This window comes from Chelonia mydas, chromosome 24, assembly GCF_015237465.2.
Source record: "Chelonia mydas isolate rCheMyd1 chromosome 24, rCheMyd1.pri.v2, whole genome shotgun sequence".
NCBI lineage: Eukaryota > Metazoa > Chordata > Testudines > Cheloniidae > Chelonia > Chelonia mydas.
In genome coordinates this window covers 18,805,575-18,832,800 of record NC_051264.2, presented here as the reverse complement: position 1 = coordinate 18,832,800, position 27,226 = coordinate 18,805,575, and the positions used below count along the sequence as shown (strand labels likewise).

Sequence of the window (27,226 nt, the reverse complement as noted above, 5' to 3'; positions counted from 1 at the left end):
CTGCAGCTGGGGGCTCGGCGGGGCCGCGACAGAGCAGGAGAGAGCCCGGGGCGTGGGGGCAGTCGCAGGATAACGGAGAGTCCCCTGGGGATGCGGCTGTGAGCACGGCAGGCCTGGGATGGCTCAGGTCTGTCCTGCAGCGCGGCCGGATTAGTCCCACTGGCCGCGCCCTGGAGAGCCCTCGGCTGGGAGCGGGCGGCCGCTCTGTCCCCCGGGTGGAGAAAGGGGAAGGCAGCCGGGAGCCGGTGCAGAGGCGCTGCCAGGCTGGTGGGGGCTGGAGGGTCTGTCCTGGGAGCGGGGCCTGGCAGCTTGGCTGGTTAGGCGGCGGGGAGGGGGGCGGGGGGGCTGAGCACTCGCAGTAACTGCAGTGGGGGTGTAACTCCCCAGGGTGTGGGGGGGGGAGAGAGTTCAGCCCAAGGACCCCGGTGCCACAGACCAGGCCGGACACTACAGGGTTTCTAGTGTTACTAGAGAGCTGGACAAACTGACGGGTGGGGCTTGTGATGGGGCTGGGCCAGGCCAAGGGAAGGGGCTGGGCTCAGCAGCTCCGGGGTCACGCCTGGTTTACGTCTCAGGTTGCTAATGCTCATGCTTCAGGGTCTCAGCCAGCTGCCGGCAGGGGTCAGGCAGGGATCTCTCCCCCTCACCCCCGTGTATTCTGGGAGGTTTTTATCTCCTTCCTGCAAAGCATGGGGGGTGGCCTGGCCTGGGGCTGGGCTCTGCGGGGCTCCGAGCGTCTCTCTCTCTCTGGCAGATGCTGGGCTGGCTGGTTCTTGCTCACACACCCACTGTCCAGCTGGTCGCCACGTCTGGGCTCAGGGAGGTTTTTCCCCCCGGTCAGATGGGCAGGGCCCGGGGGGGACTCCCCTCCCTCTGCAGCGTGGGGCGGGTCAGTGGCCGGGGTTCTCTGGGTCTCTCTATCTCCCGCCCTGCCGCACCTGGTCCCCCCGTCCCCGCCCGTGGCACAGAATGGGCTGGGCCCCCGGGACCAGTGACACTTTGCTCTGACTTCGGGCGCTGGATGGAGCAGGCGGGTGCTGGGGGCTGGTGGGACGCAGGAGCTCAGATTGACGGACTGGTCCCATCCGGCCTGGCTCACTGACAGCCGAGCCCCTGGCTCACCCCCCTGCCCTGTGGCCCCAGGCCCCATGGCTGTGATGGGCCCCCCAATGGGGGCACACGGCCAGGGCTGTGCTGGGTTCCTGTCACACACCCCCTACAACCGCTCTGGGTTCAGCCAGGGGCCCTCTGGGGAGAGACCTCGGGGAGCCTCCCCCGTTCCCCCGCTGCGGGATCCCAGCATCTCTCTCCTCCGGGCGCTTCCTTGGCCCCTGGCTGGACCCGAAGGCCAAGAGCGGGCCCCTCCCCCCCAGGCTGGATGCCAGCATGTCCCAGAGCCCCCCCGGGACTAGTGACCCCCGAGGGCAGGGGGGGCTGTTAGTGAACTTAGCAAAGTGGCTGTAAAAGAGCAGGTGGGACTGACCCCCCCGCACAGCAGAGATGCTCCCCCCCATGCCACGATACAGGGGTCTTCCCAGCATGCACCAGGGCACTGGGGGGCCTCATCTCTGCAGCTGGTCGTACACGTCCCGCTGTCCAGGCTGCAGCATCTGGGGAAATGAGATCCCGAGCTGTGTGTCTGGTAATGGAGAATGTGTCTCCAGCTCTTCTTTGTCTGTCCCGGGGTCCCCGGGCGATGCTCTGGAACGGCTCCCCACGAAGCCGGGCAGGACTCTGGGGGAGTCTCCTCTCGGGGAGCAGCCTGTCTGCAGGACACACAGCTCACCCAGCTTCCACCTTCCTGGGTCTGACCTCGGAGCATTCAGCATCCTCTGCCCCTCCCTGCGCTTTCCACAGCGAGTCCGCCCAGGCAGGGTCCTGGGGGGGCCAGAGGGTCCTGCCCCCCAACTCCGCAGTCAGACGGGACTCTCAGCCAGCCGGGGAAACAGAAGGTTTATTAGACGACAGGAACATGGTCTAACACAGAGCTTGCAGGTGCAGAGAACAGGACCCCTCAGCTGGGTCCATTTTGGGGGGCAGTGAGCCAGACAACCCCGTCTGCCCTTCACTCCATGTCCCCAGCCAGCCCCAAACTGAAACTCCCTCCAGCCCCTCCTCCTCTGGGCTTTGGCCCTGTCCCCGGCCAGGAGGGCACCTGATTCCTTTGTTCTCCCATCCTTTAGCTCTCACCTTGCAGGGGGGAAGGGCCCAGGCCATCAGTTGCCAGGAAACAGGGTGTCGGCCATTCTCTGTGTCCAGACCCCTGCACACATCTGCCCTCCAGGGCTCTGCAACGACCATACAACCTTACTCCACCCCCTAGATACTTAAGATCTGCATAGGGGAAACTGAGGCACCCCTACACTATTCAGAGGAAACATTAAGAATAGTCCCGCTTCGTCACGCAGCCTGCCCCACGCCTGGCTGCCTGGGGTCTGAGCCCATGGGGAGCCCCAGAAGGCAATGGCCCCTCCCATTGCCTGGGCGTTTGGCACCTAGCAACAAATGCCCAGGGATTTCCCGGCCCCGGTTAGGAGGCTGGGGGGGCAGGAGGGGCTGGGGGGTTGTTGAGTGGGGGCTGCAGGAGGCGGCTGGCCTGGGACTGTGGAGGGCTCAGGGGGGCTCCAGGCTCCGGCCTGACCCAGGTGTCCTACCCCAGGGTCGGGATGTCGGGATGCCGGGGGTGCTGTAGCATCACCAGGTTTTGCACCCGGCGTCCCGGCCACCAGCTCCGCGCCCTGTCGCCCGGGGTCCCTGCTGCCCTGGGTCCCGGCCCCGCTGCCGGCCCCTAGCTCTGGCCTCAGCCTCTGCTGCTTTACACGTGTCTGCGCCCCCCCTCCCCGAGCCACGGCCCTGAGCGCCTGGCACTCACCCCTGGGCCCGCCCGGGCTGCAGGGGGCAGGTTCTGGTACTCCGGGGGGGGTCATCTCGCTCCGCCTGCAGACAGTCAAGGTGGGGGCTGGACCTGGGGAGCCCTGGTGCAAAGGGCCCCACAGTGACATCATGAGCCCCCCCTGCCCGTAGGCTCCAAAACGCCAGGCCGATGGGTTGGGGGGAGGGGCAGTTTGTGAACTTTGCAAAGTGGCTGTAAAAGAGCAGGTGGGTCTGACCCCCCCACAGCAAAGACACCGCCCCCCCCCCCCCGTGATACAGGGGTCTTCTCAGCATGCACCGGGACACCTGGGGGGCCACATCTCCGCATCTGGTCATTGTGACGAAGTGGGACTGTTCTTAATGTTTCCTCTGAATAGTATGGGGGTGCCTCAGTTTCCCCTATGCAGTTCTTAAGTATCTAGGGGGAGGGTGTCACGGAGTCCCTGGGCGATACTCTGGAACTGCTCCCCATGAAGCCAGTCAGGACTCTGGGGCAGTCGCCTTTCTGTGAGCAGCCTGTCTTCAGGACACACAGCTCACACAGCTTCCACCTTCCTGGGTCTGACCTCGGAGCATTCAGCATCCTCTGCCCCTCCGTGCGCTTCCCCCCGCGAGTCCGCCCGGGCAGGGCTCCTGGGGAAGCCAGAGGGTCCTGTACCCCAACTTCGCAGTCAGACTTGACTCTCAGCCAGCCAGTAAAACAGAGGTTTATTAGATGACAGGAACATGGTCTAAAACAGAGCTTGCAGGTGCAGAGAACAGGACCCCTCAGCTGGGTCCATTTTGGGGGGCAGTGAGCCAGACAACCACGTCTGCCCTTCACTCCATGTCCCAGCCAGCCCCAAACTGAAAGTCCCTCCAGCCCCTCCTCCTCTGGGCTTTGTTCCTTTCCCGGGCCAGGAGGTCACCTGATTCCTTTGTTCTCCAACCCTTTAGCTCTCACCTTGCAGGGCAGAAGAGCTCAGGCCATCAGTTGCCAGGAAACAGGGTGTTGGCCATTCTCTGTGTCCAGACTCCTGCACACACCTGCCCTCTAGGGCTCTGCAATGATCATACACCCTTACCCCACCCCCTAGATACTTAAGAACTTCATAGGGGAACTGAGTCACCCCCACACTATTCAGAGGAAACATTAAGAACGGTCCCACTTCGTCACATCTCTCCCCCCTTCGAGATCGAACTGAGCGGGGTCACTTTAGCCAGTGACCTGGGGAAGTTCGAAGCCACCAACGTTCCCATGGATGCCCCAGCATCTCTCCCATTCCTTGGTAGGAGTTACACCAGGCCCTTCCAGTTTCACGCCCTCCCTTAGGTCGGGGGTGGTCGATAGCACTCACAGGCCGCATGTGGGAGGGTTTATGCGGCCCGTGCCCTTTGGCCACCCCAAAACCCCAGGGGGTCAAACTGGGATTGGGTCTTCTCCCCATCAAGCTGGCCAAACACAGCCACTTGGTTATAGGACGGTTTAACTTTCTTAACAGCTTTCACTTCATCTGAGACCTTCTCAAGGCTCTCCACACTGGATCTTTCAACAGGACAGTCAGTGGATCCATTCACAACAGAAAATTTCTGGCTGTTAGGAACTGAAACTGTCTTGATTAAATCACTTTCACACCCTTCAGTGGCAGTAAACTGCTTGCAAAGACTCCATGAGGATTCCTTTCCCTAGGGCTTTTCTATGCAACAATTCACCCCGCACAGAAATTCTGCTCTTACCCTCTTCACCTAGGGCTTGCTCTAGAGGAACACTTTCCTGAGCAACAACAGACTCTTTCTGGGTCTCCCTTACATCCAGAATCACCTCTGGCCCATCCGGCGGATTCCTACACAATCCCCTTTCAGGCAAACTGACAGACTTCCTAGAGAAAAGGTCAGAAGCATTCTCCTTCCCTTTGACACACACAAGTTCAGGAATCTTTTCCTTCTTGCTACAGGTTTCCACACCCTCAGTAGGTAACACAATCACACACCTTCATGCTCTCCTTGTGCCCTGGCTAGGATCTCACCCTGACTAGACAGAGTTGCGACACCCTTTCCCAACAAAACACTAGCAACAGGCAAAATACAAGCACCAGAATTGTCTGGGCTCTGGGATTTTGCATAGACACTAACTGGATGCGACCTAGTTACAGGGCCATTCTCCTGAGCAGACCCAAACTTAGGACCCTTCCCTTCCTGGGCTTTAGCTGAATCCAGAACCAACTCTGAGACAACTGCACTATCCTCAACCATCACAGGCTGAAAGGCCCCTTCTGTCTGCTCCACAGACAAAGAAGAGCCGGACACACTTTCTCCTTTCCTAGACACACAGCTTGGGATCTCATTCCCCTTGTCCCAGCACACAAGGCTGGTCACAGATAACTGCTTGGAGATCAGGGTAGCTCCCTCCATAGGCAAGTCAATACCCCTGACAGACACAGGCACATTTCCTTCCCTGTCCCAATTCTCCACCCAGCTAACGGGTAAGGTCCAGGGACACTCATCTTCCACTCTCCTCGCCTTCCCACCCTGCTGACTAGACACAGCCATCAGCTCACAAGGCTGCCTAGGCTCATCCAGACTTTCCTTACCAACACCTGCCACTCCCCACAGATCCCCTGCCCTGCCTGTGTCTCCTCCCACTCAGCTGGGGTCTCAGCTCCCCCCTTGCTCAGCGCTGCCCTTGCTGTCCCAGTGGGGGTAGGCAGCGAGCTCCCTGCTTTCCTCACTGCATCAGAGCCAGTGTGAGCCCCTTCTCCAGTGTGCAAGGGGGCAGGGAGCATCTCTCTGTCCCACCCAGCCCCAGGGGTCTGGTTACAGGCAGGCAGGTAGCCTGAGCCTAGCCGCTCCTCCCTGCTGCCAGCCAGGTCATCTGCATTTTCACTGACCATTTCCCTCTCCACCGATTGGTTCCCTGGATTCAAATTCAAACCCTTGGCAGTTACAGGAACAGGGCCTGGATCCTGTCCCAAAGAGACACAGTCACCCCACAACAGGGTCTCGCAGCCGATATCCCGGAGAACCCCAACAACCAGCCAGCCTGACCCCTCCTGGGTCTGCACAGGGATCTGGGCCATAGGCAGGGCGAGGGGCTTCATCCCTGGGACCCTCACCCAGCTCACCCAGCCCCTCAGCATCTGAGGCTGCACCACCCAGGGCCTGACAACAGTTCTCTCTGTCCCAGGATCTCGCCACCCCAGGAATGTCTCCCCATTGACCATCACCTTCCGCTCCCCCTGGGGGTCCGAGGGGCCCGACCCCAGGAAACTCCACACAGACATATAGGTTGGGACCAGGAGTGGGAGCCCGTCCACCTCCCCACCCATCTGGCTGACGGAGTCTATGGCCTTGGGACCCAGCAAGGGAGCTAGACACCGGGGCTTTTCCGCAGGGTCCCCCTGGTTCAGATCTCCAGCCTGCTCAAAGGCAGTGAGGTGGCATCCACATCCCCCCCTCCTTAACCGGGGGCAGCAATTTAGTCTCGAGGTTCCCTGCGGAACTGGCCCCCCGGGGTCTATCCCCACTCACCCCTGGGAGGTCCCCTAGGCCTCTCCGCTCCCCCACCGCCAGTTCATGCTGCTGCTGCTTCTGCAGCTCTTTCTCGGGCTCTCGCTGTCTCTCACAGTCCTCTTGCTCTCTCGGACTCAGCTCCAATCCCGTCCGTCTCCGATCCCCGGATGGGGAACCCGATCGTGAAGACCCTCGTCTGGTTGGGGACAGGACTCTCGGGGATGCCTGGCTACCACTCCAGCTGCTCCCAGATCCTGTTATAGCCCCATTTGGGTCAGGAATCTGTTCCTAGAGCGGTCATCCTCCTCCAGCTGTACGATGAACTGCGCTTTGGTGAACTTTCCAATGCTCAACCCTCTCTTTCTGCACAGGGTTACAATGTCCTTCTTAAGGAGACGGTGACAGGCCGTCACTCCGCTCTTCCCAAGTTGTTGTGGACTCACAGGCCTGTGTGCTCTCCGCTCCCCACTGTTTCCAGGGAGAACCCCTAGTGTGCCAGCCCGTCTCGAGGTCACCCCCTCTTTGCCAGGGTCGAGCTGCAGACTCCTCCGCCCCTGGGACCGCTCGACCGGGGGACCCTGTTACTGCAAAAGTCCTTCTCCCTGGTCACACACTCCCAGGAGTTAACCACCCCCTGAAACCGTCTCTCTCTGAATCTTCAGCACGCCTGGTCCCCATCAATCCCCCTTCGTTTTACTGTTCCCCAGTCACTTACTGCAGGAAGCGCCGTCCACGGGGTGCAGTATATCCCACCGCTGCCACCAGTTGTCACGGAGTCCCCGGGCGATGCTCTGGAACTGCTCCCCATGAAGCCAGTCAGGACTCTGGGGCAGTCGCCTTTCTGCGAGCAGCCTGTCTTCAGGACACACAGCTCACACAGCTTCCACCTTCCTGGGTCTGACCTCGGAGCATTCAGCATCCTCTGCCCCTCCGTGCGCTTCCCCCCGCGAGTCCGCCCGGGCAGGGCTCCTGGGGAAGCCAGAGGGTCCTGTACCCCAACTTCGCAGTCAGACTTGACTCTCAGCCAGCCAGTAAAACAGAGGTTTATTAGATGACAGGAACATGGTCTAAAACAGAGCTTGCAGGTGCAGAGAACAGGACCCCTCAGCTGGGTCCATTTTGGGGGGGGGGGCAGTGAGCCAGACAACCACGTCTGCCCTTCACTCCATGTCCCAGCCAGCCCCAAACTGAAAGTCCCTCCAGCCCCTCCTCCTCTGGGCTTTGTTCCTTTCCCGGGCCAGGAGGTCACCTGATTCCTTTGTTCTCCAACCCTTTAGCTCTCACCTTGCAGGGCAGAAGAGCTCAGGCCATCAGTTGCCAGGAAACAGGGTGTTGGCCATTCTGTGTGTCCAGACTCCTGCACACACCTGCCCTCTAGGGCTCTGCAATGATCATACACCCTTACCCCACCCCCTAGATACTTAAGAACTTCATAGGGGAACTGAGTCACCCCCACACTATTCAGAGGAAACATTAAGAACGGTCCCACTTCGTCACAGAGGGGTAAGGGTGTATGATCGTTGCAGAGCCCTAGAGGGCAGGTGTGTGGAGGGGTCTGGACACAGAGAATGGCCGACACCCTTTTTCCTGGCCACTGATGGCCTGGGCCCTTCCCCCCTGCAAGGTGAGAGCTAAAGGGTTGGAGAACAAAGGAATCAGGTGACCTCCTGGCCGGGGAAAGGGACAAAGCCCAGGGGAGGAGGGGCTGGAGGGAGTTTCAGTTTGGGGCTGGCTGGGACATGGAGTGAAGGGCAGACGTGGTTGTCTGGCTCACTGCCCCCCAAAATGGACCCGGCTGAGGGGTCCGGTTCTCTGTACCTACAAGCTCTGTGTTAGACCATGTTCCTGTCGTCTAATAAACCTCTGTTTTCTTGGCTGGCTGAGAGTCACGTCTGACTGCGGAGTTGGGGGGCAGGACCCTCTGGCTTCCCCAGGACCCCGCCCGGGCGGACTCACTGTGGGAAGCGCAGGGAGGGGCAGAGGATGCTGAATGCTCCGAGGTCAGACCCAGGAAGGTGGAAGCCGGGTGAGCTGTGTGTCCTGCAGACAGGCTGCTCCCAGAAAGGCGACCCCCAGAGTCCTGACTGGCTTCGTGGGGAGCCGTTCCAGAGCATCGCCCAGGGACTCCGTGACAGTCGTACACACCCCACTGGGCAGCCTGCAGCGTCTGGGGAAACAGGGAGGTGTCAGAGACGCCCCAGGGATCTGAGGACACCCCCACCCTTGGGGCTCCAGACCCCCCCTCACAGGGCCCCGACAGCCCCTCACCCGCTGGGCTCATGCCCAGGGGAGATGCCCAGAGCCCATCGCTGGGGCGGGGATGGGGAAGGGGCAGGGCCTGGGGGTGGCACTTACCAGAGAGGGGCAGATGCACCGTGATGAGGGGGACAGGGTTAGTCAGGCTCTCTATCTTCACCGCGCTGAGCGTTAACCCCACGACGTGCAGGGCGCAGCCCGGCCCCGCTATCTCCTGCCCCGTGTGGGCCGAGCCATGGGCCTGAACGGGGGCTCGAGGGTCCCAGAGCAGCGAAGGGCGATGGGGCGAATCCCCCACAGACCCAGCGGCCCTTGGACAGGGATTCTCCTGGCTGGTGGGGGGCGGGAAGAGGGAGGAACGTGGGACCCAGGTGTCCGGGACACAAAGGCCTCCAATGGGCACCATTACAAATGAAAGTAGAGGGGCTGTGAGTGGGGAGTGGGGGGCAGCGGCAGAGCTGCGGTGGGGGGATCCCAGGGCTGGGGTCGCAGACGCGAGGCTCTGACGCTTCCCTCCCCAGGCTGGGGCCCAGCCCAGGCTCCCAGGGGGCCCCACAGAAGCTCCATTGTTCCCCCCAGATCCTGCTTTGCATGGGGGATTAGCAGGGATCAGCTGTTTGCTTGTGTCTCTGTCCCAGAGCATTGGGGGGGGGACACACCCAGCCCCCCCTCACTGAACTTCCTCTTCCCCAGATCCAGCCCCACACAGAGACTCAGGAACCAGGCACCCCAGAGGGAGAGGGAACGAACCCCCCCACAACTGGTTCATTGGGGGGGGGCTGTGCTGTCCATGGAGGGGGGGGTCCGACCCCCAGCAAGGCCAGACAAGGCTCCTCACAGCGGGGCAGGGGCTCGCGGGGGCCTCACAGCCCGGCACCCCAGGAAGCGTCACAGGGCGCAGCCCAGGGCTGCAGGGGGACCAGAGCGAGAGCAAAGGCCCCACACGCGGCCTCCGTGGACCCTGTGATTATGGACCCGCAGCTGGGCCGTGCCCCCTGCACCCCGTGGTGTGGGTGTGGATGGGGGTGTGGGTGTATGGTGTGTGTGGGGGGTGTGGGGTGTATACTGGGGGTGGGAGTGGGTGTATGGATGTGTGTGTGAGTGTGTATGGGGTGGGGTGGATGGGTGTATGGGGTGTGTGTGTGTGTGTGTGTATGTGTGTGTATTGGTGGTTGGGTGTTTATGGGTGGGTGCAGGTGTGTGTGTGTGTGTGTGTGTGTGTGTGTATGGGTGTCTGGGGGTGTGCGGATGTGTGTATCGGTGTGTGTTTATGGGTGTGTGGTTGGGTGTATGGGTGTGTGTATATGAGGGGTGTGGGGATGGGTGTGGGTGTGGGTGGGTGTGTATAGCTGGGGGTGGGGAGTGTATGGTGGGGGTGGCGGGGTGTGGGGGTGTGTATGGGTGTGTATGGTGGGTGTGTATGGGTGGGTGGGTGTGCATGGGGGTGTGGGTGTGGATGGGGTGTCTGTGTGTGCAGGTGTGTGTGGGGGTGTTTGGGAGTGTTTGTGGGTGTATGTGTGGGGGGGCTGGTGAGTGGATATGTCTATGGGTCTGTGTGTGGGGGTGTGGGTGTGTATTGTGGGGGTGTCTATGGGTGTGTGTATGGGTGTGTGGGTGTGTGTATGGATGTGTTTATGATGTGTGCGCGGGTTTGTGGGTGGGGGATGTGGGTGTGTATGGTGTGGATCGTGGGGGTGTCTATGGGTGTATGTGCGGGTGTGTATGGGTGTGGGGTTGTGGGGGTGTATTGTGGGGGTGTCGGTGTTTGTATGGTGTGTGCACGGGTGTGTATGGGTGTGAGGGGCGGTGTGGGGGTGGGTGTGTCTATGGGTGGGGGTGTGGGGTGTGGGGTGTATGGTGTGTATCGTGGGGGTGTCTATGGTTGTGTGCAAGTGTGTTTGGGTGTGTGGGTGGGTGTGTATGGTGTGGGTGTGTGTATGGTGTGTGGGGGGGTGGGGGTGTCTGTGGGGGGGGGTGGACACACGTGGGCCCACAGGCGGGCGGGATCAGGCTGCTCAGCCCAGCTCTGTGTCTGTCTGTGCCCAGGGGCCTCACGCTCTGTCCTGTTCCCCCCCAGCCCCGGCCCATCCTGCCGGGGGGGGCTTTGGCTCCCAGAAATGTCCCAGATTCCCGTCAGTCTGGGCTCTGCCCCCCCCCTCCGCAGGGGTCTCCCTGTGCCCCCCACTCCCTAACGGGGGGGTTGTCTCCCACTTCCCACAGGTGACTTCCAGGAATGAGCCCCCCCTCCACACAGCCTCCACTGGGGGGCAATATCTGGGGGGAACAGGGGGAGTAGGAGTCCTGGAGGCTGGGGGGCCCTGCCCCCTTTCATGCACCAGCCCCCCAGGGGACGATTTCTGCGCTGTGTGACCCCCTCCCACACACACACACATCTGCCAGGGCCAGACCCCCCCCTCAAGGGAGCAGCGGGGGCCCGGATTGCTGCACCCCCCCGCCCCCGTGTCTGTGTGGGGTAGGGGGAGGGGCGGGTGAGTCCCTCCCCCGGCAGGGGAGGCAGGCAGGGCTGTCAGGAAAGGGGGGACACGGTGCCAAAGGGGCCGCACCCCCTGCCCCGTACCTGGGCTGGGAGGGGCAAGGGAGGTGCTTCGTGCCGGCTCCGCTCCCTCCCGCTTCCCCCGTCTCTGCCCCTTGCCCCCAGCTGGGAACCAGGCGTCTCTGCCGTCCCGGCGGGTCCCGGCGGGTCCCGCAGCAGCCAAGGGCGATGGGGCGAATCCCCCACAGACCGGGCGGCCCTTGGACAGGGATTCTCCTGGCAGGTCAGAGGGGAGAACGTGGGACCCAGGTGTCCGGGGCAAAAAGGGCTGCAATAGGAGCCAGTGTCAATGACAGCGGAGGGGCTGTGGGTCGGGACTCAGGGGCCCCGGCAGAGCTGGGCGAGGGGCACCCCAGGGCTGGAGTAGCCGGAGGGGGGCTCTGACGCTTCCTTTCCCAGGCTGGCTCCAACCCCACCCTCCCCCAGGCTGTGCCCCAAAGCCGCGGGGACACGCACAGAAGCCCCGTTGTGTCCCGCAGCAGGGATCAGCTGTTTGCTTGTGTCTCTCTGGGCTGGAGAACTGGGGGGGACACCCAGCCCCCCCACTGAACTCCCTCCCCCCAGATCTAGCAGGCGGAACCAGAGCCAGGCAGAGAGCCAGGGACCCGGCACCCCGTGGGGGGCGGGGGAAGAAGGGAGAAGACCCTTTCCCTACCCCCCCGCCCCCCGCCGCACGGGTTCCTTCCTCCAAAGCGAAGGGGAAGTGAGCGGAGGAGGCTGGGAGGGGAAGTCTGAGGCCGGAGGGGCCCCGTGGGGCTGCCCTGCCTGTGGGTCCGGACTCCAGGGTCCCGGCCCAGAGACGCCTCCCCTGAGTCGAGGCAGGTCCGGCTGCAGCAAAAGGCGGCGGGGCGGCACCTGGCGAGGGGTCCCTTGCAGCTGAGAGGGTGGAGCGGGGGGGCGGGGGACCCAGGTGTCCCGGACACCAAGGACTGTAACAGGGGACAGTGCAAATGCAAACGGAGGGGCTGCAGGTCGGGAGTGAGGGGCACCAGTTGGTCTCTGTCTCTCTGGTCTCCCCCCCGCAGCCTCCGTCCTGGGCTCCTGCCTCCAGCCGGCGCCGGCCCAGACCCCGGTGAGCATCGTCCTCACCCCGCCGAGCCCCGCGGTGGGAGGGGGCGTCAGCCTGGCCCCCCAGAATCCGCCACAGGACTTCCTGTCCTGCAGCTGGTACCGATCAGCGACCACTGATGAAACCAGCCGGATCCTCACCTACTTCCCAGGACCATCCACCGACCAGACCGGCCCGGCCCACACGGGGCGGGAGACAGCGGGGCCGGGCTGCGCCCTGCACATCGCGGGGTTAACGCTCAATGTCACCGGGAGCTACGCGGTGAAGATAGAGCCCCGGACTAGCGCTGTCACCATCACGGTGCATCTGCCCGTCTCCGGTAAGTGCCACCCCCGGGCCCTGCCCCTTCCCCATCCCCGCCCCAGCGATGGGCTCTGGGCCTCTCCCCTGGGGATGAGCCTGGCTGGGTCATGGGGGGAACCTGCCCCCAAACACAGACCCTGCCCTGTATGTGGCATCCCACCCCCCTGCCCCCAAGAGATGATGACCCCCCAATACACAGAGATGTGGGGCTCTGGGCCCCCAGACGCCCCCTCCCTGAGCTGGGAGCCAGGACTGAATATGGATGGGGAGGGACCCCCCCCAACAGCTGCTGCTGTCGCAGTTGGTATAATCTGCATTAAGCCCCTTGTGCCGGCTCCACAGACCTCCCCACGCAGACCCCACTCCCCTGCCCTGCCCGGATCCAACCCAGGAGTCCTGGCTCCCAGCCCCCCTGCTGTAACCCACCAGCCCCCACTCCCCTCCCAGAGCCAGGAAGAGAACCCAGGAGTCCTGGCTCCCAGAGCCCCACTATGACAAAGCGGGACTGTTTCCTCTGAATATTGTGGGGGTGCCTTAGTTTCCCCTATGCAGTTCTTAAGTATCTAGGGGGTGGGAGAAGGGTGTATGATCATTGCAGAGCCCTAGAAGGCAGGTGTGTGCAGGGGTCTGGACACAGAGAATGGCCAACACCCTGTTTCCTGGCCACTGATGGCCTGGCCCTTCCCCCCTGCAAGGTGAGAGCTAAAGGGTTGGAAAACAAAGGAATCCGGTGCCCTCCTGGCCCGGGAAAGGGACAAAGCCCAGAGGAGGAGGAGCTGGAGGGAGTTTCAGTTTGGGGCTAGCTGGGGACATGGAGTGAAGGGTAGACGCGGTTGACTGGCTCAAAATGGACGCAGCTGAGGGGTCCTGGTCTCTGCACCTACAAGCTCTGGTTTAGACCATGTTCCTGTCGTCTAATAAACCTTCTGTTTCACTGGCTGGCTGAGAGTCCCGTCTGACTGTGAAGTTGGGGGGCAGGACCCTCTGTCTTCCCCAGGAGCCCCGCCTGGGCGGACTCGCTGTGGGAAGCGCACGGAGGGGCAGAGGATGCTGAATGCTCCGAGGTCAGACCCAGGAAGGTGGAAGCCGGGTGAGCTGTGTGTCCTGCAGACAGGCTGCTCACAGAAAGGCGACTGCCCCAGAGTCCTGCCTGGCTTCGTGGGGAGCAGTTCCAGAGCATCGCCCGGGGACTCCGTGAGAACTGGTGGTAGCGGTGGGATCTACTGCACCCCGTGGACGGTGCTTCCTGCAGTAAGTGACTGGGGAGCAGTAAAACGAAGGGGGATTGACGGGGACCAGGTGTGCTGAAGATTCAGAGAGAGACGGTTTCAGGGGGCGGTTAACTCCTGGAAGTGTGTGACCAGAGAGAAGGACTTTTGCAGTCACAGGGTCCCCCGGGGGATTGCAGCGAGCGGTCCCAGGGGCGGAGGAGTCTGCAGCTCGACCCTGGCAAAGAGGTGGTGACCTTGAGAAGGACTGGCACACTAGGGGCTTTTCCTGGAAACCATGGGGAGCTAAGAGCACACAGGCCTGTGAGTCCACAACAACTTGGGAAGAGCGGAGTGATGGCCTGTCACCGTCTCCTTAAGAAGGACATTGTAACCCTGTGCAGAAAGAGAGGGTCGCGCATTGGATAGTTCACCAAAGCAGAGTTAACCGTGCAGCTGGAGGAGGATGACCGCTCTAAGGAGCAGATTCCTGACCCCAAATGGGGCTATAGCAGGATCTGGGAGCAGCTGGAGTGGTAGCCAGGCATCCCCGAGAGTCCTGTCCCCAACCAGACGGGGGTCTTCACGATCGGGTTCCCCATCCAGGGATCGGAGACGGAGGGGATTGGAGCTGAGTCCAAGAGAGCAAGAGGACTGTGAGAGACAGCGAGAGCCCGAGAAAGAGCTGCAGAAGCAGCAGCAGCATGAACTGGCGGTGGGGGAGCGGAGAGGCCTAGGGGACCTCCCAGGGGTGAGGGGATAGACCCCGGGGGGCCAGTTCTGCAGGGAACCTCGAGACTAAATTGGTGCCCTTGGTTAAGGAGGGGGGGATGTGGATGCCCACCTTGCTGCCTTTGAGCAGGCTGGCGATTTGAACTGGGGGACCCTGCGGAAAAGCCCCGGTGTCCAGCTCCCTTGCTGGGTCCCAAGGCCGTAGACTCCGTCAGCCAGATGGGTGGGGAGGTGGACGGGCTCCCACTCCTGGTCCCAACCTATATGTCTGTGTGGAGTCTCCTGGGGCCCGGCCCCTCGGACCCCCAGTGGGAGCGGAAAGTGATGGTCAATGGGGAGACATTCTTGGGGTGGTGAGATCCTGGGACAGAGAGAACTGTTGTCAGGCCCCGGGTGGCGCAGCCTCAGAGGCTGAGGGGCTGGGTGAGCTGGGTGAGGGTCCCAGGGACGAAGCCCCTCGCCCTGCCTATGGCCCAGATCCCTGTGCAGACCCAAGGAGGGGTGGGGCTGGCTGGTTGTTGGGGTTCTCCCGGATATCGGCTGCGAGACCCTGTTGTGGGGTGACTGTGTCTCTTTGGGACAGGATCCAGGCCCTGCTCCTGTAAGGGCCAAGGGTTTGAATTTGAATCCAGGGAACCAATCGGTGGAGAGGGAAATGGTCAGTGAAAATGCAGATGACCTGGCTGGCAGCAGGGAGGAGCGGCTGGGCTCAGGCTACCTGCCTGCCTGTAACCAGACCCCTGGGACTGGGTGGGACAGAGAGATGCTCCCTGCCCCCCTGCACACCGGAGTGGGGGCTCACACTGGCTCTGATGCAGTGAGGAAAGCAGGGAGCTCGCTGCCTACCCCACTGGGACAGCAAGGGCAGCGCTGAGCACAGGGGGAGCTGAGACCCCAGCTGAGTGGGGGGAGACACAGGCAGGGCAGGGGATCAGGAAAGCAGACTTCGACTCCCTCAGGGAACGGATGGGTAGGATCCCCTGGGGGACTAACATGAAGGGGAAAGGAGTCCAGGAGAGCTGGCTGTATTTCAAGGAATCCCTGTTGAGGTTACAGGGACAAACCATCCCGATGAGTCGAAAGAATAGTAAATATGGCAGGCGACCAGCTTGGCTTAATGGTGAAATCCTAGCGGATCTTAAACATAAAAAAGAAGCTTACAAGAAGTGGAAGGTTGGACATATGATCAGGGAAGAGTATAAAAATATTGCTCGGGCATGTAGGAATGATATCAGGAGGGACAAATCGCACCTGGAGCTGCAGCTAGCAAGAGATGTCAAGAGTAACAAGAAGGGTTTCTTCAGGTATGTTGGCAACAAGAAGAAAGCCAAGGAAAGTGTGGGCCCCTTAATGAATGAGGGAGGCAACCTAGTGACGGAGGATGTGGAAAAAGCTAATGTACTCAATGCTTTTTTTGCCTCTGTTTTCACTAACAAGGACAGCTCCCAGACTGCTGCGCTGGGCATCACAGAATGGGGAAGAGATGGCCAGCCCTCTGTGGAGAAAGAGGTGGTTAGGGACTATTTAGAAAAGCTGGACGTGCACAAGTCCATGGGGCCGGACGAGTTGCATCCGAGAGTGCTGAAGGAATTGGCAGCTGTGATTGCAGAGCCATTGGCCATTATCTTTGAAAACTTGTAGCGAACGGGGGAAGTACCAGATGACTGGAAAAAAGCTAATGTAGTGCCAATCTTTAAAAAAGGGAAGAAGGAGGATCCTGGGAACTACAGGCCAGTCAGCCTCACCTCAGTCCCTGGAAAAATCATGGAGCAGGTCCTCAAAGAATCAATCCTGAAGCACTTACATGAGAGGAAAGTGATCAGGAACAGTCAGCATGGATTCACCAAGGGAAGGTCATGCCTGACTAATCTAATCGCCTTTTATGATGAGATTACTGGTTCTGTGGATGAAGGGAAAGCAGTGGATGTATTGTTTCTTGACTTTAGCAAAGCTTTTGACACGGTCTCCCACAGTATTCTTGTCAGCAAGTTAAGGAAGTATGGGCTGGATGAATGCACTATAAGGTGGGTAGAAAGCTGGCTAGATTGTCGGGCTCAACGGGTAGTGATCAATGGCTCCATGTCTAGTTGGCAGCCGGTGTCAAGTGGAGTGCCCCAGGGGTCGGTCCTGGGGCCGGTTTTGTTCAATATCTTCATAAATGATCTGGAGGATGGTGTGGATTGCACTCTCAGCAAATTTGCGGATGATACTAAACTGGGAGGAGTGGTAGATACACTGGAGGGGAGGGATAGGATACAGAAGGACCTAGACAAATTGGAGGATTGGGCCAAAAGAAATCTGATGAGGTTCAATAAGGATAAGTGCAGGGTCCTGCACTTAGGACGGAAGAATCCAATGCACCGCTACAGACTAGGGACCGAATGGCTAGGCAGCAGTTCTGCAGAAAAGGACCTAGGGGTGACAGTGGACGAGAAGCTGGATATGAGTCAGCAGTGTGCCCTTGTTGCCAAGAAGGCCAATGGCATTTTGGGATGTATAAGTAGGGGCATAGCGAGCAGATCGAGGGACGTGATCGTTCCCCTCTATTCGACATTGGTGAGGCCTCATCTGGAGTACTGTGTCCAGTTTTGGGCCCCACACTACAAGAAGGATGTGGATAAATTGGAGAGAGTCCAGCGAAGGGCAACAAAAATGATTAGGGGGCTGGAACACATGACTTATGAGGAGAGGCTGAGGGAACTGGGATTGTTTAGTCTGCAGAAGAGAAGAAGGAGGGGGGATTTGATAGCTTCTTTCAACTACCTGAGAGGTGGTTCCAGAGAGGATGGTTCTAGACTATTCTCAGTGGTAGCAGATGACAGAACGAGGAGTAATGGTCTCAAGTTGCAGTGGGGGAGGTTTAGGTTGGATATTAGGAAAAACTTTTTCACTAAGAGGGTGGTGAAACACTGGAATGCGTTACCTAGGGAGGTGGTAGAATCTCCTTCCTTAGAGGTTTTTAAGGTCAGGCTTGACAAAGCCCTGGCTGGGATGATTTAACTGGGACTTGGTCCTGCTTTGAGCAGGGGGTTGGACTAGATGACCTTCTGGGGTCCCTTCCAACCCTGATATTCTATGATTCTGTGATTCTATGATCTGTGGGGAGTGGCAAGGTGCTTGGTAAGGAAAGTTTGGATGAGCCTAGGCAGCCTTGTGAGCCGATGGCTTTGTCTAGTCAGCAGGGCGGGAAGGAGAGGAGAGTGGACGATGAGTGTCCCTGGACCTTACCTGTTAGCTGGGTGGAGAATTGGGACAGGGAAGGAAACGTGCCTGTGTCTGTCAGGCGTATTGACTTGCCTATGGAGGGAGCTACCCTGATCTCCAAGCAGTTGTCTGTGACCAGCCTTGTGTGCTGGGACCAGGGGAATGAGATCCCAAGCTGTGTGTCTGGTCAAGGAGAAAGTGTGTCCGGCTCTTCTTTGTTTGTGGAGCAGACAGAAGGGACCTTTCAGCCTGTGATGGTTGAGGGTCGTGCAGTTGTCTCGGAGTTGGTTCTGGATTCAGCTAAAGCCCAGGAAGGGAAGGGTCCTAAGTTTGTGTCTGCTTGGGAGAATGGCCCTGTAACTAGGTCGCATCCAGTTAGGGTCTATGTAAAATCCCAGAGACCAGACAATTCTGGTGCTTGTATTTTCCCTGTTGCTAGTGTGTTGTTGGGAAAGGGTGGAGCAACTCTGTCTAATCAGGGTGAGATCCTAGCCAGGACACAAGGAGAGCAGGAAGGTGATGTGATTGTGTTACCTACTGAGGGTGTGGAAACCTGTAGCAAGAAGGAAAAGATTCCTGAACTTGTGTGTGTCAAAGGGAAGGAGAATGCTTCTGACCTTTTCTCTAGGAAGTCTGTCAGTTTGCCTGAAAGGGGATTGGGTAGGAATCCGCCTGATGGGCCAGAGGTGATTCTGGATGTAAGGGAGACCCAGGAAGAGTCTGTTGTTGCTCAGGAAAGTGTTCCTCCAGAGCAAGCCCTAGGTGAAGAGGGTAAGAGCAGAATTTCTGGGAGGGGTGAATGGTTGCATAGAAAAGCCCTAGGGAAAGGAATTCTCAGGGAGTCTTTGCAAGCAGTTTATTGTAACTGAAGGGTGTGAAAGTGATTTAATCAAGAAAGTTTCAGTTCCTAACAGCCAGAAATTTTCTGTTGTGAATGGATCCACTGACTTTCCTGTTGAAAGACCCAGTGTGAAGAGCTTTGAGAAGGTCTCAGATGGAGTGAAAGCTGTTAAGAAAGTTAAACAGTCCGAAAACCAAGTGGCTGTGTTTGGCCAGCTTGTTGGGGAGAAGACCCAATCCCAGTTTGACCCCCTGGGGTTTTGGGGTGGCCAAAGGGCACGGGCCGCATAAACCTTCCCACATGCGGCCTGCGAGTGCTATCGACCACCCCCGACCTAAGGGAGGGCGTGAAACTGGAAGGGCCTGGTGTAACTCCTACCAAGGAATGGGAGAGATGCTGGGGCATCCATGGGAACGTTGGTGGCTTCGAACTTCCCCAGGTCACCGGGTAAAGTGACCCCGCTCAGTTCGATCTCGAAGGGGGGAGAGATGTGACGAAGTGGGACTGTTCTTAATGTTTCCTCTGAATAGTGTGGGGGTGCCTCAGTTTCCCCTATGCAGTTCTTAAGTATCTAGGTGGTGGGGTAAGGGTGTATGATCATTGCAGAGCCCTAGAGGGCAGGTGTGTGCAGGGGTCTGGACACAGAGAATGGCCGACACCCTGTTTCCTGGCAACTGATGGCCTGGGCCCTTCCCCCCTGCAAGGTGAGAGCTAAAGGATGGGAGAACAAAGGAATCAGGTGACCTCCTGGCCTGGGAAAAGAACAAAGCCCAGAGGAGGAGGGGCTGGAGGGAGTTTCAGTTTGGGGCTGGCTGGGACATGGAGGGAAGGGCAGACATGGTTGTCTGGCTCACTGCCCCCCAAAATGGACCCAGCTGAGGGGTCCTGTTCTCTGCACCTACAAGCTCTGTTTTAGACCATGTTCCTGTCATCTAAGAAACCTCTGTTTTGCTGGCTGGCTGAGAGTCACGTCTGACTGCGAAGTTGGGGTGGAGGACCCTCTGGCTTCCCCAGGACTCCGCCTGGGCGGACTGGCTGTGGGAAGCGCACGGAGGGACAGGGGAGGCTGAAGGCTCCGAGGTCAGACCCAGGAAGGTGGAAGCCGGGTGAGGTGTGTGTCCTGAAGACAGGCTGCTCACAGAAAGGCGACTGCCCCAGAGTCCTGCCTGGCTCGCTGCGTTCGGTGCTGACGGGGTTCCTGACCTCGCACTGGTAGGCGCCGGCATCGCCCCGGGTGACACCCAGCACCGTGAGGGTCCGGTTGTCAGGGGACAGCCCCAGCCGGTCACTGGGCGCGAGGGACGCCCCGTCCCAGAGCCAGAGCACGGTGTAGGCGCTGGGGGAGCTGTTACACGTGAGGGTGAAGGTCCCGTTCTCCAGCACCTGGATTTGGTTTGGCGTCACCGTGGGCTTGGGCAGCATTTCTGTGCAGGGGACAGAGAGAGCGTTACTGTGTGTCCTGGCCCTCCCTTCGCCCGGGGTTGGGGCCGTCGCCCTAAGGGAAAGGTCCTGCTATCTGTCACGGAGTCCCTGGGCGATGCTCTGGAACTGCTCCCCATGAAGCGAGGCAGGACTCTGGGGGAGTCTCCTCTCTGGGAGCAGCCTGTCTGCAGGACACACAGCTCACCCGCTTCACCTTCCTGGGTCTGACCCCGGAGCCTTCAGCCTCCTCTGCCCCTCCGTGCGCTTCCCCCAGCGAGTCCGCCCAGGCGGGGTCCTGGGGAAGACAAAGGGTCCTGCCCCTCAACTCCGCAGTCAGACATGACTCTCAGCCAGCCGGGGAAACAGAAGGTTTATTAGACGACAGGAACATGGTCTAACACAGAGTTTGCAGGTGCAGATAACAGGACCCCTCAGCTGGGTCCATTTTGGGGGGCAGTGAGCCAGACAACCACGTCTGCCCTTCACTCCATGTCCCAGCCAGCCCCAAACTGAAAATGCCTCAAGCCCCCCCTCCTCTGGGCTTTGTCTCTTTCCCGGGCCAGGAGGTCACCGGATTCCTTTGTTCTCCCACCCTTTAGCTCTCACCTTGCAGGGGGGAAGGGCCCAGGCCATCAGTGGCCAGGAAACAGGGTGTCGGCCATTCTCTGTGTCCAGACCCCTGCACACACCTGCCCTCTAGGGCTCTGCAACAACCATACACCCTTATCCCATCCCCTAGATACTTAAGAACTGCATAGGGGAAACTGAGGCACCCCCACACTATTCAGAGGAAACATTAAGAACAGTCCCACTTCGTCACAGCAGCCACCTCTGGGGTGGGACACCAGGGCTGTTGGTACGGTGATCTCTCACTGGCGCTGTCCTTTCCCTTGATCCTCTCCCTCTCTGTGTAGACGGGACGGACTCCGCCAGGATAGACCCGCCAGAACCCATCGACCTGACCCTCGGGTCCCCTCTCACCCTGTCGTGCGTCGCCGACTCCGTCCCAGCCCCAAGCTATTGCTGGGTTCTCAATGGCACCAACACTAACGAGACCGGGACCAGCTTGACCTTTAACCCCACGACCTTAGATCACCAGGGCACGTACGAGTGCCAGGCTCACAACCCAGTTACCAACCGCACTGCCAGGGCGTCTGTCGCCGTGCGGGTGACAGGGACGGGTGAGTCCCCGGGATGGAAGAACGCGCTGCAGACACAGGGATCCCAGTGCTGGCACCAATGCCCCAGTGCGGCGCTAGGGGCCCAGGCTGCAGGGAGCGGCGTGGGGGGATTGTTACTGACCGTCTGATCCAACCCTCCCCACATCTCTCCTCCACCCCAGTCGCCCCTCGTCCAGGTCTCTCTGCCGGGGCCGTCGCTGGGATCGTCATCGGGTTGCTGGCGGGGGCCGCGCTGGTCGGAGTCGGGGCCTATTTCCTCTGTGAGTAACACCCGGCCCCCCCGGGAGAGCCAGGACTCCTGGGTTCTCTCCCAGCTCTGGGAGGGGACTTGGGTCTAGTGGTTAGAGTGGTGGTTGGAGGGAGGAAGCCAGGACTCCTGGGTTCTCTCCCAGCTCTGGGAGGGGAGTGGGGTCTCGTGGTTAGAGCAGGGGGGGTTGGGAGCCAGGACCCCAATTCCAGCATCTCTGATAATTCCTTCCAGACTCTCGCTGCCGGAACGAGACCCCCAAGGAGACCGGGGCACCCGTCTTGGTGTACGAGAACCTGCCCCCGACAGCTGGGGTGGGGCCAGTGGTGAGTGACAAGGCTCCAGTCCCGCCCCTTATTCCAGTCCCGCCCCTTCCTGAGTCCCGACCCGCAGCCCCCAGCCAGGTTACCCTGTCCCCTTTGGGTGGGGGTGGGGGAGGGTTACACAAACCCTGGGTCCCACTGACCCTCCCAGGGTCCCTCCCCGCACCCCGAGCTCGGCTGGAGGGGCGGGGGGGGGGTCTCTGTGGTCCGGTGCTAAAGCCCCTCTTGCCTCTGTCTCCCCCAGGCCCAGCCCGGGAGCCCCCCTGACCCCAGCCCCACATACCAGGTGAGCACCGGCCCCTTGCGCTGTATCCTCCCCCTGAGGGGGGTTTGGACCCAGTGGGGGGAGGGGGAGCTGCCCCCCAGAAGCCCTATGGCTGAGAACGGGGCTGGTTAACACATCCCAGAGCGGGGGGAGCAGAGTGAGCCAGAAGGGGACCAGCCGGGAGCCTCAGGGCTGAGGGGAGGCGCTATGGGGGGCCCAGCACTGGGAGGGGGAGGATGGGCCCCTGGTGTGGGAGGGGCTGTTGGGGTCCCACGGGGGGGAGGGGACTGGGCCCTCCCCTGGGGCGTCTCTGGCTGAATCGTCCCCGTTTCCCCCAGACGCTGCAGCCCCGACAGCAGGACGTGTACGAGGAGCTGAAGAAGTGACACCCCCTCCAGCCCCCCCGGTGCATGCTGGTAGCGGCCCGGTGCATGCTGGGAAAGGCGCGCCCCCGAGCGTGGGTCCCGCCGCCCGGGGACGTCCCGCCGATGAAGCGTTAAAGGGCAGGAACAGCCACCGCCCGGCCCGGGGGGTCCGTCCGTCCAGGCTGCTTCCCTGGCGCCCATCACCGCGGCGTCTGGGCCCCTCCAAAGAAATCAGAAACTCGGCGCCTGTGAGTGGCTCTGGCTCCATTGTGCCCAGCACAGTATTTGGGAGCCCGCCTCTGCCACCGGCTTGGGGACGTCTCAGGACCAAACACCACCCAGCCTGGGGCACGTGCCCTGTTTTCTGCCCGCCTGACCTGAGCCTGGCGCGCTGAGCTGTGTCCCACCCCAGGCCGCGGGAGCTCCCCACTGCACAGAGGGGCCCGGGCGGCTCAGTGACCAGCCTGGGTCCCACGGGGAGTCTGTGGGGCTGCAGGGACTCAGACCCGGATCTCCCCAGTGCCCCACTGGTGCCCAAACCAGGGCCTGGGGTCCCCGCCCAGGGCTTCCCCCCACCCTGCCTCCAGTGCCCGGCCCTGCGTCTTCCCCTCCCTGGGGCAGTTCTCCCGTGCTGAGCTGTGAACAGCGATGCCGACCCGCCCGGCTGGGACCCGGGACCCCTGGCGGAGGGCACAGGGCGCCGAGGGGCTCATGGGGCCCCAGGCTCTGACATCTACAGACCAGCCCCCAAAGGGGCTTGTGGGGTCCCTGCCCAGAGCTGGCATCGCTGGGCGCGGTGACCGTGGCAAGCCGTGTTCCCGGGGTCACGTCCGGGGCTGTGTGTCTGGCCTGGGTCTCAGGGGCTGGTTCCAGCCGGGCAGCGGGAGGCGCCAGGCCCGTCCCTGGCACACAGGAGGCACCGGGCCGTTCTCTCTGTGCCCGGCTCCGGGGCAGCTGGGTGATGCCGCGCTCGCCAGGCGGCTGGTTGCACCCGGAGCCAGACCCCAGCAGCGTCTGCCCCAGCCCCACGGAAGCAGCCGGCAGGGAAAAGGGCCCAGTGCGGGGGGCAGGCGTTTCTGAGACAGACGCTGGCTTGGTGGGAGCTATCGCGGGGTGCGGGGTGCACCCAGGGTCCTGCCCCGAGGGGAGCAGCTGCCAGCGGGTTTGTCGCCTGCAGGGAGCGTCGGAGCCCGGGCGGCTGGGAGCCGGATGCTGGGGGGGGCTGAACCCGCAGGAGCTTCCAGGGGCGGGTTCGGGACGTCGGGACGCTGGGAAACGCGTCCCCAGTTTGTTCTCCATGTTACCCATTGTCCCGTTAACTCCATGAGAACGTAAGAGCGGCCAGAGTGGGTCAGACCCAAGGTCCATCCGGCCCAGTGTCCTGTCTGCCAACAGTGGCCAGTGCCGGGTGCCCCAGAGGGAATGAACAGACCCGGGAATCGCCCAGTGATCATCCCCTGGCGCCCATTCCCAGCTCCTGGCAAACAGAGGCTAGGGACACCATCCCTGCCCATCTTAGCGAATAGCTATTGATGGACCGATCCTCCAGGAACTTATCGAGTTCTTTTTTGAACCCTGTTATAGTCCTGGCCTTCTCAACATCCTCTGGCAGGGAGTTCCACAGGTTGACGGTGCGTTGCGGGAAGAAAGACTTCCTTGTGTTTGTTCTAAACCTGCTGCCCGTTCCTGTCATTTCCCGATCCCTAGTTACGAGTTTCAGAGTAACAGCCGTGTTAGTCTGTATTCGCAAAAAGAAAAGGAGGACTTGTGGCACCTTAGAGACTAACCAATTTATTTGAGCATGAGCTTTCGTGAGCTACAGCTCACTTCATCGGATGAGCTTTCGTGAGCTGTAGCTCACGAAAGCTCATGCTCAAATAAATTGGTTAGTTTCTAAGGTGCCACAAGTACTCCTTTTCTAGTTACGAGGAGTCAATAACAGGAGCCTCCAGCGGCTCCTTCTCCAGCTCTGGGCTCCGGTCAATAAACTCAGCCTGGTTGTCTCTGTAAGGCCTGGCCGTGCTGGGGCCGAGTGGGGCACTGGCTGGGCGGGGGGTCACTGCTCAGCTGGGGGGTCCGAGTCCGTGGAGGCAGCGGAGCTGGGAACTTGGCCAGTGGGCAGTGCCAGGGGCTGGGCACCCCAGGGGGATCGTGGGCGACTGGGGGCGCCGATCGCTGACCTGTCGAGGGCTGAGCGGGGGCTTCGGGGCTCTGACCGCCAGCCACGCCAGACAAGGCTCCTCACAGCGGGGCAAGGGGTCGCGGGGGGCCTCCCAGCCCGGCACCCCGGGAAGCGTCACACGGCTCAGCCCAGGGGTGCAGGGGGAGCAGCGTGGGAGCAAAGGCCCCGCACGCGAAGCCGCCAGGCCACGGGAGCCCCCGGCGCGATGCCGGCCCAGCAGGGCCAAGGGGACCCGGGTGCGTCTGGCCCGGACCCTGGCCGTGCCGGGCACTCGCTGCTGCCCCCTGCTGGAGAAGCGCGGCCCAGCCCCCCGCAGGCTCAGCCGGACAGGGGCTGCCCCGGCAGGGAGCTCTCTGCCCCGCTCCTGGGGAGCCGGGGGACGGCCCCGCTGGGCCAGGCCTGATTTGTGTCCCTGGGCTTGGACCCTCTGGGCTTTGCCCCTTCGCAGCAGCAGGACCCAGGGGCACTGGAGCCATACGCACAGTGGGGGGCTGAGAGCCATTGAACCCTGCAAACCCTGCGTGTGATGGAAACCACGTCCAGCCAAGGGCTGCGGCAGCCCCCGAGTTCCAGCACCCACAGCAGGACCCGTCTCGATCCAGTGTGGGGGGCGGTCTGTGCTGTGAGCCTGGACCCACAGGCAGGGCAGCCCCACAGGGGCCCTCCTGGGTGAGACTGTCCCCTCCGAGCTGCACCCACCCACTTCCCCTTCGGCTGCTAGGGAACGGTGCGTGTGTGCGGTCGGGGGGGGGGGGGGTGACTCTGCCGCTTCCTGGGGGTGTCTGTCCCCTGGGTCTCACGCTCCTTCACAGCCCCCCCACCCGCTCCCGTTCCTGCTGGTTACCCTCAGCCCCTCCCACCGGGTATTGCTCCGCCGGCCGATTGCCCCATTTCCTGTGGGCTCTCCCAGAGCGATCGGCTCCGGCTCTCGGCAGACTCAGGCAGCGTCGGTCAGGCCTGGGTCACATGTTCAGGGTTTTTTGGGAGGCCTCCCAGCATGCACCAGGCTCTCCTTGGCATGACTCTGGCTCTCGATTCGCGCTCCCACAACTCCTGTCCCAGCCGGATGGACACGCCCCAGGCTGGCGTTGGGCCCCGGGTACTGGCCGAGTGGGAGCTCCCAGGACACACGCTCCCGGCGCAGAACGGGGAAAACGGGCTCTGGCTGGTACCGAGCGGCCGGGCTGCCCCCAGCAGCGCACGGCAGAGGAATCACGGTCCTGGCGGGAACTGGGCACGGGGCCGTAACACTCGCGGGCGCCTGGACTCACCCGGGTTCCGGCTTGGGGCCAATCACCGGCTGGTCGGCGAAGGGACGCGCCGCAGAGCTCACACGCCCGGCGTCCAGGAAAGCCTCTGCCATGGAGCCCCGTGGGGAATTCCCCGCTGCGTCGGGGCGCTGGGGCCCACCCACGCTGCGTGCGGTGGGTCGGGAGCCGGCCACGGGGCGAGGGCCGCGGGCGGTGCTGAGTGGGGACTCACTGGCCTGGAGGGAGGTTGCTCCAGGAGGGCGGGCAGCTCGGTCTGGGAACCAGGCTTAGTCACCAGTTTACTATGGCCTGGAGGTGCCGGGGCTCTGAACTGCCAGGCCCAGACGTGCCGGGGCTCAGCCCTGGCACAAATGAAGCTCTGAGCACCGGCCCCTGGTGCTGTACCCCCACAGGGGGATTGAATCCCGGGGGAGGGGAAGGAGCTGCCCCACATATGGGCCCGGGGCTGAGTGTGGGCCTGGCAATCACACCCCAGAGACGGGGTGGAGTGAGTGAAGTTGGGGGTGGCCCCCCAGGAGCAGGGCCCAGAGCCCCAGGTCAGGAGGGGTTGGCTCCCCTCCCGCCCCCCCCCAGTTCCACACGGTTCCAACACCCCCCAGGTCTCTCGAGGGGTAAGAACCCCCAGGCCGGGGAAGGGCGCCGGGGCTGATGGTGCCTGGGCAGCCACCAGGGGGCGCCAGAAACCAAGATGGGATGATTCTGCCCAGGACTGAGCCTCATGGGAGAGTCCTGCCCCCCCCGCCCCCCCCTGCTCTGCCGGTGCCCCTCACTCCCGACATGCAGCCCCCTGTTATCCCAGCCCTGCCCCGCCCCCCAGCTCTGCTGGTGCCCCTCACTCCTGATCCGCAGCCCCCTGTTATCCTAGTCCTGGGCTTCCCTCCCGACCCCCGCCCCAGCTCTGCTCGTGCCCCTCACTCCCGACCCGCAGCCCCCTGCCAGCCCAGCCCTGCCCCCCCCAGCTCTGCTGGTGCCCCTCACTCCCGGGGCTCCCCACACATAAACCCTCCCCAGGCTGGTATTTAGGGCCCTGGCGTTGGGTTTGTTCCAACTCTTTGTTCTCAGCAGATCCCAAAGTGCCTCCCGAGAGCCTCCCAGAAACTCAAACAGGGATGGGGCTGGCTGGGGAAGTGAGGGAACAGGACATGGGGCCTTTCCCCTCCGGGGGCCCCTGGCCCTGATCTGCCCCCAGCATAGGGACTGGCTGGCTCAGGGGGGCAGGGAATCGGTACGGGGCCTTTCCCATCTAGGGGACTCTGGCCCCGATCTGCCCTCAGGGCAGGGACTGGCTGGCGGCGGGGGTGGGGGGATCCCCAGTTTTTAAGGCCGGGGAGGGGAATTCACTCATCTCATCTGACCCCCTTGTACCTCGCAGGCCAGCGAGTTTCACCCAGGGACCCTGTGCTGAGCCCAATCACCCACATTTGGCGAAAGCCCCTTTCA

General features: G+C 61.7%; 1 protein-coding gene across 3 annotated transcripts in view; it reads left to right on the top strand.

Annotated features, from left to right (window-relative positions):
• LOC122463777 (carcinoembryonic antigen-related cell adhesion molecule 1-like) overlaps window positions 1-24,340 on the top strand; it is a 44,923-nt gene extending 20,583 nt beyond the window's left edge. Inside the window, exons 2-7 of one of the 3 annotated variants that reach the window (XM_043535530.1) lie at window positions 11,279-11,396; window positions 12,199-12,561; window positions 21,295-21,393; window positions 21,615-21,706; window positions 21,948-21,989; window positions 22,307-24,340. In XM_043535530.1, the coding sequence (XP_043391465.1) occupies window positions 11,342-11,396; window positions 12,199-12,561; window positions 21,295-21,393; window positions 21,615-21,706; window positions 21,948-21,989; window positions 22,307-22,354 (699 nt within the window). In that variant the 5' untranslated portion in view covers window positions 11,279-11,341 and the 3' untranslated portion in view covers window positions 22,355-24,340. The other 2 variants (XM_043535531.1, XM_043535529.1) reach the window with 2 other exon arrangements.
• Window positions 24,341-27,226: the final 2,886 nt, after the last annotated feature.